Below are 16,725 nucleotides of genomic sequence, written 5' to 3'. Positions count from 1 at the left end.
GAATGAGGTGATGTTCATGACCAAATGTTTCATTTCATATATAACTGCCAGATACAAAGCTTGAACCCAAACCTCAACCCATCTTTTTATTACAATCTCATACTTCAAATTAAATATTGTTTATTAAACACTAATGATTTAATTTAAAATCCTCCCTCATTTTAAAGTAAATCAAGATGGCAAACAACAACAACAATCCCACAATCTGTAATAAAGGCATCAATTTTATTTACAGCTAAGTCAGTCATGACTAAAACCCTTTGAAAGTAACAGCATAAAATTAGTTGCAACTAAAGTCAGGGTTTTCTTTGTTTACACAGTTCACACACACTGGAAAGTCATGGCTTCTTGCTGAAAAGTGAACAAGCTCAAATTCATGTACCCCTTTTCCCTTCTCTCCCTCCACATGCCAGAGAAAGAAACCATAAGCATCTATTTCTAGTTTTAAGCTAACCACAGTTCATCATGATGTCCCAATTCTGGAAACTGTGGTTTATTCTAAAACCACATTTTGAGCCTGGCTTGTTCTCAAAGTTTAAACAAACCACAGTTCCTCAAACCATTTTAAAACTGGAAGCAGATGCATCCAATCTCAGTTCATATAATCTATACCCCACCATCATGATCAACGCTGGAAGCAGACAGGGCCACCAATGACCTCATTGCCTGATCAGAACAACATGCGACTTCCTTTAAAAGCCACATTGCATTTGTGACAACAAGGCTTATTGCTCTGTATTATCAATGGCCACCTGATGTGCCTGGGGCCTTATATAACTCCACCTTGCATTTTGCACTACACCAGAGTTAACCAGATGGGAAAAAGCCTGAGTACAGAACTCAGCATTATGTGTAACTAGCAGCATTCACCCAGTGTAATGCTGCTCAATTATGATTCTTCTTATTTACTCAATTTATGTGTGGTTTCCCATCATAAAAAGCAAATTCAGCATGATTTATACACACCCTACAGCAGGGGTCTCAAACTCGCGGCCCGTGGGCCAATTGCCGGGATGGGCGGGGCCCGGGGCAGGGGCCCTGCGGCCTTCAAAGCGCCGGCCGCGGGATGAGCGGCCCACCACCACCACAGGGGTGGAATACTTGATGCAGCCCAGCCTCACCCAGACTCTACTTCCAGCGGCCCCCAGGTAAGTTGAGTTTGAGACCCCTGCCCTACAGAAATTCATGATGAATACAGCATGAAAACAACACCCTCAAAATCAATAGAAACCAGAGTCAGCACAATAACACAAACAAAAATACCATGAATATATGATCTAAAAACAATGTAATTTATAAAGTGTTCATCTACAATAGGTCTCAACTCCTGGAGTGATTTTGTGCAGCTTCAGCTGTTATGTCAACTGTGGCAGTTGTGTCTGTGAAAATCTTTTGTTTGTGCTACTACCTTCAGAGCAGAGATCCACACTCCTGTTCCATCAAAGGTAAGAGTTTGGTTCAATTTACTTTAAATTATCTTCTTAAATTCTATTTTAGCTCACCCAAATCCTTTAAAATGACTTTTTTAGGCTGCAGTGCCCCCTGGAGTCTTTAAATATTTCTCACAGCTTTCTGATTGTTCTTTCCCTTCACCGGATCCTTCTTGGTTCCGAGAAAGCATCTTTCCGGAAGCAAGAATGCACTACAACCTGGTTCTCCCCTGGGCTCCCTCTACCAGGAAAAAGAAAGCTCTTCTGTGCAGCCCATCCTTCCTGAATCCCTAGAAGGCATCTTCTCCTCAGGAAAACAAGCTTTTCGAGGCAGAGATTTAAATACTAGGTAGAAGGGTACTCAGCTCATTTCCACTCAGAGTCACTGGAAGAAGCCCCAAAGAAGGCACCAAATTAAAAAGAACTCACCTGAATTCATAACTCTGTCTAAAGCCTTGTGGACGGGGTGGTCTAGATAATCCTATAGCCTCTGGGACATTGTTGAAGAACCACAGGATTGTTCTCTACCATAACTAGAAATTATTCTCTATGAATGAATGCTTGTTCTATTTCACATGTTGATTTTTGTTTTAACATTGTTGCAATTTGCCCCAGAATTAAAGTCTAATGCCAGGCATACAAAGTAATTTAAACTAATAAAGAACTGCAATACTAAGAGTTATACAAATGTTACAGTCTTGCAAATGACTTTCACTTCAACTACTGTATATTTGAACTCCCAAACAATTTAGACTGCAGGGTTTTGTTACCTCAAGAGGCACTTCCATTACACCTAGTCCAAGGTTTTCAGATATTATAAATGCACTGGCTACCCAGGAAGTAATAGTATCAGGAACAGTAACATTCACTGTTGCTTGAGTGGCTCTAAAGGTAGAATAAAGACAGAAAATACATTTTTAAAAAATACACACTGATAATGGTCAGTAGAGCACAATTTTCCTTGTGGAGTAGTGGATGTAGTTTGATTTAATAAAATTAGTTGCCTGCAGGAGGATCTGCAAATGAGGGCTGAATACTCAAATTTCCACACAGCTGCCATATTTTAGCATAGATCCATTGTTTGGCTATGGAAAACATTATGAAGTATGAAGCAAAAGCAGATGTTTGTAAACATGCAATGGATACATGCTAAGGATTTCTGAATGGATGTAGATCCCATACACACATCAACTGCATGTTTACAGACATGCATTTCTACTTTGCATTTTTTTAGGGGCAAGTGTAGGGGGAGAGGATTGTAAAGGTCCATTGTGCAAGCAGAAGTTTGTTCCTGTGATGTTGCATATAGCCCATAGTTTTGAATGAATAATCTTGGGCTTATTTAGACTGATTCTGGTTCTGCCAAGGAACACTGCACATTGAAGGAAAGGAAATAAAAGTTTCATGTATTTCCAGTGTAATACAACCTGAAATGACAGCAAAGTTCACTTAAAATAATCTTAACTGATCAGTGTTTAAACATTAAAAATACAAAATTAGAAAGTTGCACCAAGACATATTAGTGATTCTCTTGCAAGAAAGCAAAAAAGAAAAATGTTAATTTTTACCCGATCGTGATTTCACGCCAAATCCATGTCTCTGGAAAATTTGTCCTTACATGGGGGCTACTCAAAACCTCTTTCATTGCTGTGTTCATCAATGGGTGCGAAGTATCATACGCCTGCCCTGAAAAAGCAGTAATGCCAGGGTCTGCTTGAAGCAAAAGAACATTGTAAGTGTTGTCTTTTATAACCAAGCAAAATAATTTGGGTTGGATCCAAACTTGTCTTTGATCCAGAACAAGCTTTTGATTTAATGGAGGTATCTCACTGGCAGCACCTAGCACTTTGTCCTACACTGTTCCAGAAGGTTCACCCAACCCTCTGGAGCAGCTTTTCAGAGGGTGCAAGGAGCTGTAAGAGAGGAGGGATATCAGCAAGTCATCTCCTCCTACCTACATGCACACACAAACACACGTGCATACACATTTGCTGGATCCAAGCCATTGCATTTAGGGTCTACACAGTACATTCAATGATGTTGAGACACTGCTTGATAGATTGTGTCGCTGCCTAGTTATTCACATATCATGAGCTGTAAGACAAGCCATAAGTTACTTGCTCCTTTTTTACTTACACGGATCGTCATATTCTTCAATTTCTGGAAAACTGGCATCAGTTGATACCCAGAGATTGCATTTCTGAATATAACACAGAATCGATATTTTAGTTTAAAAATGGGCAACATATGAATATAGTTACCTAATCTATGTTTATTACTTTTCTTTATATATTTTATTGAATGCATACATAAACAAAAAGGGTTGTGCTCAGAAGAATCCCACCCTCTGCAAAAGTCTAGTGTTGGGAAAGAGAAAGCCTTCAAAAGAATTGAGCTTCCCTCTGTCACCTCTCATCTGAATATGTCTATGCACTAATGTATCTGAGCACAAATGTACTATTTTAAACTTTGTGTATGCTACTAAACCCTTACTTTCCTACATACACCAAAACAATTGAGGATGAGGAAATTAAGGTATACGTTTTAGAACTGTACCTGAAAGACACTGTGGGAATTTAAAGGTTCACCGTAAAAGATCTCTTTATTATATAAACTTAGCTCATGCAGTACCTGAAACAAAAAAAGTGTTTTGAAATGAGAGAACTTCAAGAATCTAATTACCCAGGCTCACATGGAACTCACTGAACAAAGTATATGGCATTTAAAAACTGCTTTATGAACAACAAAGAGTAAACTGAAGATGTGACAATCATGAACAACCATAATGGGACATCTGTCATATTTAGGTCTAAATATGAAGTATACAAATAGAGAGTAACTGAGTATGTAAAGGATTGTTAACAAATTGATTGAGGAAATCAGGCTACAGCAGAGGAAGAGAAGCAAAATGAAGCCCATCATCGGTTCTGCTGAAAAGATACCTCCAAGAGGCTTGCTACTCCATTGGCTGCCACCTGGCAGCAAAGCATTGCATCAGGATAGCACAGAGGGAGAGAAGGAAGGAAAGCAACTTCACTGACAGAATGAACAATTTCAGCTTCACCTCTAGTTGACACTCCAGCCAGTCATTACACTTTATAAGCAAGACTGAGTGCCTGAGTTTGCTTTTTCCTCCTCCCACCCCACCCCACCCCCCTTTTCCTTTTTCTTTGGTACCATGTCTTTTAAATTATAAGCCTGAAGGCAGGTACTGGGAATTGCAGTCTATTATGCCTCTCTGCAAGCCATTCAGGGACTCTTTTCTGGATTTTTTTCTTTAAATTCTTTTAGTTCAATTCATATACACATAGGGAATACATTCATACATTTCCTTTCTCCCCTTCTCTTCTGCCACTAGTTCAATATTCTGGATCATATGGGGCAGGCAAAGGCACAAACTATGCATTACCTTAAAAGGGTCCTCATCGCCCTCCAGATGTTTTAGCTTACAATTCCCATTAATCCTAGCCAATGTAGCCAATAGTTCTATCAGATGTAGGCCAGAACATCTAGAGAGCCACAAGTTGCCCATCCCTGCCTTAAACAAATGAACACTGACCCACTCTACCTCACCCCGTAATGTTTAGTTACAGTGAAAGCATGATGTGGCATTATCAATTTCAGAATTTTATCATCCCCAGACGTGAATGCCCCTGTCATGACTTCCTGGTCAGTGGGAAAAGTCACACAAAATATCATATGCAATCAATGGGAGGGTTTCTTATGAAGGAAGATTGGCTGTCATCAACCCCAGGAATTAATGAACCAGCTTTGCCAGAGGCACCCATCACCTGTTGTATCCCCCACTGAGGGGCTTTTTTTCCTTGGGGAAGTGAGAGGGGTAGCCCTAAAAAGGACGATTATCAATCAGAACTTCCAAGCTATTTTGTTATCGCTGTGGCGCTTCTCAGGTTTTTTCAAGATGTAAAAGAAATATTTGAGAGTTCTGAATGAGCTCAGGGCAAGTATCAAATTGCTCTCACTTCCCTAGTGGAGATGCAGGTGAGCAGCAGTTAAGTATTTAAGGTGCTATGTGCGCTTACCAAAGTGGATTCATGCTGTTGCCTTTGGGAACCTGAGACAGGATTACTGGCTTGTGTTAGAGGCCTACTAGCTTCCAACATACTCCACCTGCACATTTATAGACATAGGCACCTTACCTTTGTCAACATAAGGAAACAGAGTGTATTGAACAAAATCTCCCTGGAACTGAGAAGGCTAAGGGGACTCCTTTTGGTAATTAGATGCTATGGTATCTTCAACTCATATTCCAAGCTATGCTAACAAGCACAGTGATACCGTCTTTTAACAAAGTTCTTGAATATATTGGCTTTATGTCAGCATTTTGTGCACCAAGTTATGAAGTAACAGTCTAAGTGTGACTCACAAGCTACAAAGTATATTTCCCCATGCTAGGCAAGGGTGTAGGAAACTTTACCAATGGGGGCAAAGTTAGTCAAGTTTTTAACAGTCCAAATAGAGTTTGGGTGAAATTATTTTTTTCCATTTGCTAAAGGGAGACATTCACCATGTCAGAAGACTAAACTATTCACATATAGACACAAATACAAAACTGAATCGCTCACTGATTAAACTAAACTGGCTTTGAGCATGTGGAAAGCGCTGCATATATTTCAGCTGCTTCACTTGTGGGATGATGTTTGCCTTCTGATGAGCAGCTGTACACTGACGCAGCATGAGCGAAAGGTAAAAAGAAAATGATTGCAGAAATGGATGCACTCCCCCCATCCCGCTAAGTAGATTTGGAAATGTTGGTGGAAAACATTGTAGTGAGAGTTACTTGCTTGTCAGCAGAATGAAGCAACCTGTAGCACTAAGGCCTCAAGAGCTTCATATATATGAATGACATACCTCACAGCCAAGTCTAGCACCTGCATAGCTCTGAAAAGCAATTCCCTATGAAAAACTTACTGTATCCTCTGTGATATCACTTCTTTTTCCCAGAATGTTCGTGCTTTTGTCAACAACCAGAAGTGCAATTGTTGTATTGGGTTCTGTCACATTGATTTTGAGGGTGACCTCCTCAGAAGGCCCAGCCTTGTTTTTATTCCAATACATGTTAACCTAAAGGGAGAAATTATAGGGGTATATAATATTTATTTACTATATTTATGCCCTGCCCTTTTCTTACATCAAACTCAATGCAGTGTAGGCAATCTGGAATAAGTAATGAGATTCATTCAGGTGCTTATCTTGCATTTAGTCTGAAACAACTGAAGATGTGGATTAATTTTGAGAGCGTGGAAAAGCCAAATCAGATGCCTCACTGGGAGACCCATGTTAAAATATATTCTTTGTCAGCATCTCCTCTCCAGTACTGTGGCTACAACCTGAATTACCTACAGGAGAGCGCGACTCAGGTTGTGGTCATGACACTGGAGGGGAAGTAGTGATCATTTCCCAGGGTGCCACTTACCCAGTTTAAATCACCCTCCTTCCAAAGTTGCTGTTTGCCTTGTAAGGACTCAAGGCAGGGTGGAGGGGGTGTCAGACAACACAAGCCAACCAGTGTGACTGAATCATCTCGAACTCCATAATGTGCCCAGGAGATGACTGGGCATATCATGGGTTACTACTCTCCCACTTGGCTCTTCTGAAAAGGGTTTTCACCATGTCTACAGCATGATGCATAGTTCCTATTCCTTCAGACAGAAATAAAGGTATCTGCTAAAGTTCTCCCTGAGATACCAAAGGCCTAACTCCTGCAGCAATGCTATGGTCTGTAAAGCTGTAGGAATAAGCAGCCCAGCCAGTACAGCTGCTGCATCACCACCCTTTGCCTGCAGGTACACAGAAAGGTCTCAGAACATAGTACAGGAAGCCCATTCTGGAACCTCAAAGTTATCAGCTGGCAATGAGTGGAATTTCAGCCTGGCAAATAGTTTGCAAAATTCCACCTTGTGACCTAATGGAAAGGAAGCTCTGGACACTTACCTGGTTTTTAAAGACTGGCTGCACAGGAACACTTAGAGCATCGCTTATTACTTCTCCATTATCACTCACATAGAAGGCGATTATGCTGGCTGTAGGAACCCAAGAATGTTCTGGTGTTAAAGTGAAGGTTGTGGACTTCTTTTTACCAACAGCCACAATTTGTTCTTTAGACATAACCTAGGGGGGGGGGGAGAGTTAATTTATCTACTGTTTGTCAAAAAAAGGCTGACATAGGTTGAATCTTGGTAAAATAAATTTTAAATAATTGAACAATACCATATAGCTGATTTCTTTCACAGGTCTATTGCTTTGAACATTCAGCTCCAAAGGTGTCCCAACCTAAGAAACATACCATGATTTGAATGAACATGCCTATCACAGGTGAATTTAGAAATCAATGACATACTGAAAGGATTAGGTACCTTTAAATTTTGAGGTGTTTTTTTAATCAAGACGTAAGTCATGCTGGCAGAGTAGGATATTTCATATACAGTTACAGAAGTTTCAATTTCCATATATTCAGCCTGGAAAAGCAATAGTTTATAAAATGAGGAAATTTCAGGGACCTTTATACTTCCATACTGCTTAACAGAATCAAATCTGTAAAGTTTACAAGTAAAAATCACGATTAAACTGCATATATAATACAATATAACACCAACTTTTTAAACTTACAGCAACTAGTAAGATGAAAAGAAACCAAGAGAGACAGTGAAATGGAACAGCAGTACCACAGTAATAACTTATATGTCTGTGAAATCTTGTGTGAGCAAGTACATTTTCAGTAGGCATTTAAAACACTCCATGGGGAAAGGTGCTCCAGAAGTGGTTACCAACAGTCAGAAGACCTGCTTTTGAGATGTTATATAGCAATTTGTTAAGTTTCAGAACACCCAGCAAGGCCTCCCCTGAAAATCCTACAAGTACAGAGGAGGCAGGTCCACCAGGTATCCTGGTCTCAAACTATTTAGGACTTTGTAAGACAACAACAAACCTTCAAACATGGCTAAGTAGCTAACAGACAGCAAATGCAGTTCTTTTACCTGAACTGTAATGTATACGTAGATGTGTGCCCCAAGGAGCACCCCAGTTGCTCTAGCTTGTAACTAGTTGCCACCTTTGACCATGGAGCAAGGACAGCCCCACTTACAGTCCTTTACAGTACTCAAATTCTGACATTACCCACATGCAGAGCACAGTGGTTGGGCTATCCCTAACTAGGAACAGGCAGCTATCACACCAACCACAGCTGGTCATGAGCACCCTGAGCGACTGGTCTCCTGGGCTTCCAGTGACAAGGATGGATCAATAAGCTTCCCTGAAACTATGACATCTTCCTTCAGATCTGCAAAGCCATTCAAAAAAGGTGACTAACCTAATTCCTGAATTTGGGAACTGCCACCCATAGGGTCTCTGTCTTATCAAGATTCAGGTTATTGGCCTTCTCACAGGAAAGGCATGACCTCTTCCAACTCAAAAGTTACAGAGAAAATACGGATACCTTGCTCCAAATCTTCTAATGTAATGACTTTAAAAAGATGTTAAACAACAATGAAGACAAAATAGTGACATATGATACCCCACAGATAACTGCCAGGGGGCCAAGGCAAAGTCACCCAATGTTTCTTTGGGATTATCCACATAAGCAACAACAGAAATGCCATAAAATTGTGCTCTTAATTCATGGAGACAGTCCAGGAGGATGCTGTGGTCAATAGTATTGAAGCCTACTGAGTGATCAAGAAGTCCCAGGATAACAATCTCTTGTCCTCCTGAAGAACTGAATCTATCAGGGCAACCAATTCCAATTCCATCCCAAAACCAGACAGGAATCCAGAAAGGAATGAGTAAACAATGTCATCAAAGGGCACCTGCAACTGAATGTCTATTACTGTTCAAAGCACCCTGCCTAAAAATGAGGTATTTTTGACTGGGTAACAGATAGTATAAATCTCTGGAGCCAGAGAGGTCTTTTTTAGGAGTGGCTGAACCACCAGCTCCTCCAAGACTGCAGAGACTGCTCCACTGCGTAATGATGCAGTCAACAAGACGCTAATTACTCTTTTTAATCCCTTGCAACTAGTTCAAAGATTTGTCATGTGCAGGCTTGAAAAATTAAACTGATCCCACAAAATTGAACAAGACAACAGACACTGTACTAATAGTGATCCTCAAGTCAGCATGAAGGTGAAATGGAATAATTATCACCTCTTCTAAACCAAGATATGAAGCTGCCTTACGCTGTCAGAATTTAAAAAATAAGACCGCAGTTCACCAGAGCACCAACATGGAGAGGTGTGGGGAGAACAAATCAAGAGTTCCTGAAATAATTTCTTCTGAACTATAAGATGAGTCAGTGCTTTTTCTCCTTTTTCCTTTCAGTTAGTAGATGAATTAAAGACAAGTCATTGTTGATTCTACTTAAATGATTGCTAGAGGTACAAGTAGCTTACACAATTATTTAAACCATGGTTTAGATAACTGTAAGCAAGTCATGGTGAACCTTGTGTTCAACCCCCTTCCCTTCTCCACCTGCTCCTCTGAAAACAAGAGGAGAGCAAAAACTTCTGCTTTCCTTTTCATTAATCCACAGGTTCTTGTCACATTTGAATTTGGGGGATTGTAGCTTATTCTAACTCTAGCTAGTTAAAAAGCTAGGATGCAAATCTATTTTCACTCAGGTAGGTAACTTTAACTAACGAGGACTAGAATAAACCATAGTTCCTTGACTGTTTATGTAAGAGGAAACTGTAGTTAGTAAATAAGTGAAAAGGTAAAAGCAGAGACTTTCATTCCCTTTCTTTTCAACTCTAATAATAACAATAATTGTGATGATGATGATGATGATGATACAGGCTGGCTGCCTAGGGCTGTTAAAAGGATTCCTGAGCTGTCTAATGAAGTACAACATAGATTAAGGTAGGCATTAAGGTAAGTTTCCACCCTACAATTCAACTACTGATTAAAGTCGAATCCAGGTAGTAGGATGGGACAGTGGAAGTCATGGTCCAACACATCTGGAAAGCACCAGGTTGGAGAAAGTGGGGGTAGTATGACTTTGTATGAAATAAAATCACAGGAATATTATACCTCAATATACAATGTTGTTGTATTCTCCAGAACTGGAAATTCAATCTGAACCAACCCATTTGCTGGTACAGGGTAGCTTCGTTGCTGAATTGATGCATTCCTCTGAAATTCATTTCCATAACGCTTGCTGTAAGAACCTCTCCCTGAGGCTTTGACAGTGATCATGACTTCATTCCTTCGTTCATCAGAAGTCAGGGGCCTGTTGTCATGTCTTGTTACCTTCAGCTGAAAACAATAAAAGGCATGTCCATAAATCAACCCAAAGCTTTCAAAACAGTGATTAACTTTATTTTTAGGCCAATACAAATATTTATGCTCAGCCCCTGGGTTTGACATGCCAGTATAATGTTTGATATTTACAGCTTGCAACTGTCAGCAACCAAAACCACTAGTGACACAAATACAATAGCTTCAAGCAATTTGCAAAACATAACTCTGTCTTCAGGATGCATCCTTTGCTGACCCTGTATTTTAGAATGACATTGACATAGCAAAAATTAACAGAATGACTCACTGTAGCGAAGAAATCCAGGGAAGGTTTCAAAACTCTTGAATACTCGGAAAATTCTAGTAAGTAGTCATGAAGTTTTGGAAATACAGTAGTACTTGAATTCTGGGAGATTCCTGTTAAGGGGTTTTTTAAAAGAGGGACGTGTTTAATCATTTGTTCCTAAATGCATCTGAAGAGATCATATTTCTTTTAATTCCAGCTGTCAACAGTCTATACTGCTGTTGGCAACATAGGCACTGTTCACTGGAAGCATACCAGGGCTTGGGTCCTGCAACTTTTCGAGCTATGTCCCAGATCTTTAGAGCTTCCTCAATTGCCATCATCTGCCTCAATACAAGCCTGCTTCTTTCCTCTGAAGTTTGTGACTTTGCAGTGGCTCCTTTAGCAGACTAACAGGAAGCAGAGCACTAGCCTTTTAAACTTGCGTGAAGTTTATCACTTTCTTTTCACCATCTGCTCATTATTTTCATTCAGTCCAGAGTCCAAAATTGCCGGACAGCACCATGGTCACTGGCCTTTCTCACACTATTCCAGGATCTTCAGAGGTCTGCCCTGCCCATTGCTACTGGGTAGTTACCACCACCACCCCATGCCCTGGACTATCTTGGGCAGTGCAGCCCTGATGGGTGAAAGAAAGAGCAGGTTCATTGGCTGCTCACAAACTTACTTACATATATTTATAGGTCACCTATAATTGCCAAGGCCTTCCTAGGCGGCTTACGTATCAAGTGGAGTGCCAAAGGCTTCCCTCATCTGTTGCTTTGTCCAAGCTGGCCCAAGCCCCGTAGCTTGGGGTGAAACAAAATTGAGTTGGTACACAAAAACAAGTTGCATGAATAGTAATGCCTGAATGTGCGGCAAGGTAACGCATGAGTGAGTGTACAGCTTGCCCAAGAATGTTGTGGGCTGAGGTTCCTCCTTTGAGCATTCAAAAGCCACAGACCATTTTTTATTAACCCAAAAGCACAAAATATCTGGAACAAATCTCTGAGTAGGCAGAGTGGTTTGTTGAAACCAATCTAGTATTCAGCTCCAGGAACTCTCCTTATGAGCATGCCTGGGCCCCATCCTTTCAGGAGGGGCTTTCTGAAAGCAAGCACACCTCTTCTCCATGCACCAGTCATCTAGCTGGGCCGCCTGTCTCTGCTGACACCTCATCTATAAAGGCTCAGTTTCAGAGTCCCCTCCCACCAGCTGCATACTTGGTTATTCCTAGGAACTGCCTGCGCCCCTGAGGAGTCTTGAGATAGGCATATCTCAGTGTCTCAGCACAGCCAATCCTCCCCAACTCCCCTTGGACCTGCTTCACAGCATTATTCTGATTCTTCTGAAAGCCAGCCAGCAGTCCTGGAGAACAAGCATCCGAAGAGGCAATCCTTCCAACAGGGAGTGTCTGAAGCTCCCTGGTCCACAGTAACCTTTCTCTCAAGCACAGACCTACTTCTTGCATGACCTACGTGGCCGGATTCTGGCAGATACATGGTCCTCCTTGGCACCCGTCCTTTGCATCCAGGCAAACCAAAGTGGGAGGAGGATAGGAGCTTCTTTCTCTTTTGTATGCCCTCAGAAAAGAGGGTAGTACAATTTACATCCCGCTTGCAGTGAGCTTCTAATGTCATGTTCATTTTCCACTTCTTCCCTAAGTAGCTGATCAGGAAAGTGCAAAACTGAGTCCCACCCACTCTTCTGGGTTCCCTTTTAAATGGGGTTGGAAGTGGGGAGGGGTGGGATTAACAGGGCAATGGGTCGTTTCTGATTCGGACAGATAGCTGTATGTGACAGTCATCCTGAGAACTGTCAGGACAAAAAGAAAAAAAGCTGAGGATCTAAAAATGAAAGGGGTGCATATTAAATAACTCCCTTTTCATGCGTTTTGATTACTTGTGTCTTGGCTTTCCCTTGATAGGCTGCCTTTTGACAGCTGTCAAGAAAAAGCAAAGTGAAGAAAAAACCCACTTGGAGCTTCTCTAGCACTCTGATAACAGGTCCTCACACCTAACATTGCCCGACTGAAGTGTCTGATTTCCACACTCACAAAACTGTGCTCCTGCATAGTTGCACAAGAATGGTTAAATTTAAAAAAAGAAAATATTTGCATACTCTGAACATGCAAAGGAAAAAAAATTGCCAACCAGTGACCATCCCTCCAATATGTCACTTGGGTCTGTCAGTATCTGTCAAAACTGAGATCGTGAAAGCCAGCTCTCAAGCTAGACTTTGAAATCTCTGGAAAAATGGGTTAAATGGGAGAAATGCTACAGTAAGCAAAACTCTATGCAGAATCACAGAGGGGCATCTCCAGTCTGCTTGCCAATTCCCTCTACCCACAATGGGGACACTCACCCATGTCTGAATCGCACACCACCTATTGTGGGTGAAGCGCCCCATACAACACACTTTGGGTTGTCAGGGTGGCTGGTTGCCCTCAAGCAAACCACAGTGTAGAAAATGGCTTAGGGTTGCAGGAAAAAACTACTAATTGTGGGCAACAGTAACTGTCAAAAAATAGGATAAAGAAGCAGTAAATAAAGAAACCACCTCAGTAGTTCCAGTGTTGTTGACTTTCCTTCCATTAAGAAACGGACTAATGGATATGAATAAGGTTACCTGTAAGTGATTCTGTAACCACAGCTGTAATTTCTACAGGCATATACTCTTCCCAATCTATGTAAGTTATGTTCTTCATCTCTAGACTATCAAGTGCAAAGTTCACAGATCCATTAATCTGCAATAAAGAAAAAGTCAACTGATTGGATTTTTTTCTTCTGAAAATAACAATCAAAAAGAATTTTCACATAGATTGTATATGTTGTCACTGCATTTCACTCAGCAGTCAGGTGGTAGTGGTAGAGCACACTGTTAAAACCTGCACCAGACTCCTGCCTTAGCAGCATCAGATGGTAGGCTGAGGGGTGCTTCTGCACCTCTCATCTGCTCTGGCCACAGAAGGGAACTGAGGGAGACTGACTACATCAGCCTTGTAAACATGAAAAGGCCAGACCAGGCTTGTATCCTAAACTGGGCAACCAAGAGATCTGTTCTTGGCTTTAGATCACCTTCTCACTCCTGCCTTCACTTCACACCATCTAACAGCTTCACCAGACCTATATCTGGCTTGTGACTATGCTACAAATTTAAACTAGTTTAACAGGCATTCTGTCTCCTCAGAGCCTGTGGCAAATACAGCTGTGTGGAGAGAAGGCAGGGTAGAGATCACTATCAGAGATTCTTTAAGAGAGGTATAAAATGGTAGAAAACTGATACTACAACAGATAAAGTAGTAGAAAACTGAAAAACATTATGGAGTTTGGCTAGTGCGTTGAATCCAGTGGTGATTCTGTCCTCACAAAAAGCAGTTTTGCATGTGTCACTTAAGGCACTATCACCTTAATGCTGCCCCGAGCACCATACCCCATTCTTTTCCAGAATGTATCCCAACACTTCAGTGCAGTTTTTCAGGGGTCTTTACTGGGAAGAAAGGGAGAAAAAAGGTGATAGTCAGGCCTCAAACTTACACAAGCAAAGGAACTTTCTGTTAAAGGAAAGACAGTGGCTCAATGGAGTATGGATGTAGCTGAAGAAGAATCTAAAAATTTGAACACTGAGATTAGGGACACAATCTATGATAGTGACAGTGTTTCCACCTGATTATAGTTAAGCATACTTATACCGTATGGTTTTCAGTGAGAATTAGAAAAACTTGATTTTCTCTCAATTGCACCCTATGTCTGCATTTTGGTGGAGACTACATAATATCTACCACTCTGTTCTCCAACCCATCAATAGTGCTAAAATCCTCTTGATGCTTGCTACAGTGATAACTTGGGCAGGCTAGGCTAGGGGAGGGGAGTTTATTGGGGAGTAACCCAAGCTACAAGACTGCAATTTACAAGTATATTTGACAGGAAAATAGATTTCAAAAGGCAATTAAATGTGGAAGGAAATAAATACTTCTAAAACATCAAAATGTTTCTAAAATTTTTGCAAAGTTTTTCCAAGAAATACAGTTCTGTATTGCCTGATTTAAAAAAATGAAATACCATATAGGGACCCCAAACTTGCATACTGCTTCCAAAGATCTTTTGCTTTTGTGTAATGTCAACAGGTTTCAAGATGGGGGGAGGTCATATGAGGCTGCTTGCCATTCCTCTAGGCCAGGGGTCGGCAACCTTTAACATTCAAAGAGCCATTCGGACCCATTTCCTACACAAAAGAAAACACCGAGAGCTGCAAAACCCTTTTGACATCTAAAATGAAGATAACACAGCATATATCATTTTTTACCTTAATGCTATGTATATCTTCAGTATGATTTAGCTGCAGCTCTTCAGTCACTAAAAACTGTTATTTTTAATCTTACATTATAAACTAGTAGGATTCCTTTCATATATTTTGAATAGGAGAACAGCTTCCTGAAGAGTCAAAGTCAGTGCTAAAGGGCTGCATGCATTAAACAGCAAACCCCATAAGTTCGTCAGCATTAAAAGCAAATGAATCTACCCACATATCATTAAACATTTGGTTTTCTTCAGAAACTTTTCTTTTCTTCAATTTATCCATGGTTGGCCTACCAGGGGAAGTGGCAGATATAGGTGTGTTTAGTGACTGATTAGCAGATAAACAGTCAAGTGCTGTGAATTCTGACAGGTCCCAAGCGCAGCTTTTATCATTCAGAGGAAGGAGATTACATTTAGACAGAGAGAATCTTTTCAGCAAAGTTTCTTGTAATGAGAGCCTACAGGAAGCTTGTTCCACTCTTTCCCTGAAATGTCACAATTTACTTGACCTCCTAGCACAGCGTTCCTGAAAAGATGCCTCATCATCACCTATTGGTATTTTGTAGCCACAGAGGGATTCAAGAGCCACGTGTGGCTCCGGAGCCACGGGTTGCCGACCCCTGCTCTAGGCACAGATTAGTATTCAGACACAGAAGTATGATGCACAAAGGAGTAGTTTTCTTTTTAATTAAGTCCCAAAGGAGAAGAAATAAATGGCAAACAGACAAACAGAGGGTGGACAGACAGAAGGAAAGGCAGACAGGTAGACAAAGATTGATTCTTGGTTGACTAAAGAAATCCTCAGGATAGATGAAGTACATTTTTTCCTGACATATACATACACTGTCAGCATTGTACACGGCTCACCTCCAATGTTTTAGTGATAGTTCTCTTCTTTCCATAGTATAATGGAAAGAAAGCAAGAGTTACTTTCCCTTTCACTGGCTTTCCATATGTGTACCTGAAATAGTCATTTGGAAACTTTCAGTTTCTGAAGAATGGTTGAAGTACTGCAAGAAGCCAACACATCTATTTGCATTTGAACACAGTGACTGTACATTTTAGCTTTGGAAAATAAAACAAAGATCATTCCTGCAAATTATGTTGAATCAGTGAAATATGCATTCATGAAATATTTCACAATACAGGTAACAGTAACCAGTGGAGGCAGTCATCTTTTTTCACCAAGAGTACCCTGGGAAAGGTATGAGTGTGACTTAAAAGTTATTTTGAATAAAAATGTTAATAGAATCTCCTGCTGCCTTTTCTCGAAATGGTAGGTTCTCACCCCTCACAAATATTTTTCCCCAAGCCCCACCTGACCCAACAGATCTGCTCAGCCCACCAACCCCCAAAACTGGAGAGAAAATATGGAACTTAGACTTTGGCCCAGTGCCGCACAGCTTTGATACACAATGCTTATACGAATGTACAGAGGTCTTAAATGCTGTAACGTATATTT

At 40.8% G+C, this 16,725-nt stretch overlaps 1 protein-coding gene across 3 annotated transcripts in view; it reads right to left on the bottom strand.

Annotated features, from left to right (window-relative positions):
• Positions 1-16,725, bottom strand: part of CD109 (CD109 molecule) — a 57,009-nt gene that overhangs the window by 34,220 nt on the left and 6,064 nt on the right. The window contains exons 4-15 of one of the 3 annotated variants that reach the window (XM_044422162.1): positions 16,131-16,224; positions 13,594-13,711; positions 10,990-11,099; positions 10,476-10,700; positions 7,808-7,909; positions 7,662-7,724; positions 7,386-7,562; positions 6,363-6,515; positions 3,987-4,061; positions 3,567-3,630; positions 2,999-3,140; positions 2,201-2,315 (exon numbers count right to left, since the gene is read on the bottom strand). In XM_044422162.1, coding sequence (XP_044278097.1) covers positions 2,201-2,315; positions 2,999-3,140; positions 3,567-3,630; positions 3,987-4,061; positions 6,363-6,515; positions 7,386-7,562; positions 7,662-7,724; positions 7,808-7,909; positions 10,476-10,700; positions 10,990-11,099; positions 13,594-13,711; positions 16,131-16,224 — 1,438 coding nt within the window. Of the gene's footprint in view, positions 1-2,200; positions 2,316-2,998; positions 3,144-3,566; positions 3,631-3,986; positions 4,062-6,362; positions 6,516-7,385; positions 7,563-7,661; positions 7,725-7,807; positions 7,910-10,475; positions 10,701-10,989; positions 11,100-13,593; positions 13,712-16,130; positions 16,225-16,725 lie in introns of all 3 variants that reach the window. The other 2 variants (XM_044422163.1, XM_044422164.1) reach the window with 2 other exon arrangements.

Source organism: Varanus komodoensis, unplaced genomic scaffold (genome assembly GCF_004798865.1).
Source record: "Varanus komodoensis strain SLA01 unplaced genomic scaffold, ASM479886v1 scaffold12, whole genome shotgun sequence".
In the NCBI taxonomy this organism is placed as follows: Eukaryota; Metazoa; Chordata; class Lepidosauria; order Squamata; family Varanidae; genus Varanus; species Varanus komodoensis.
Note: the sequence above shows the minus strand (reverse complement) of the source record. Positions and strands in the feature narration are given on the sequence as shown.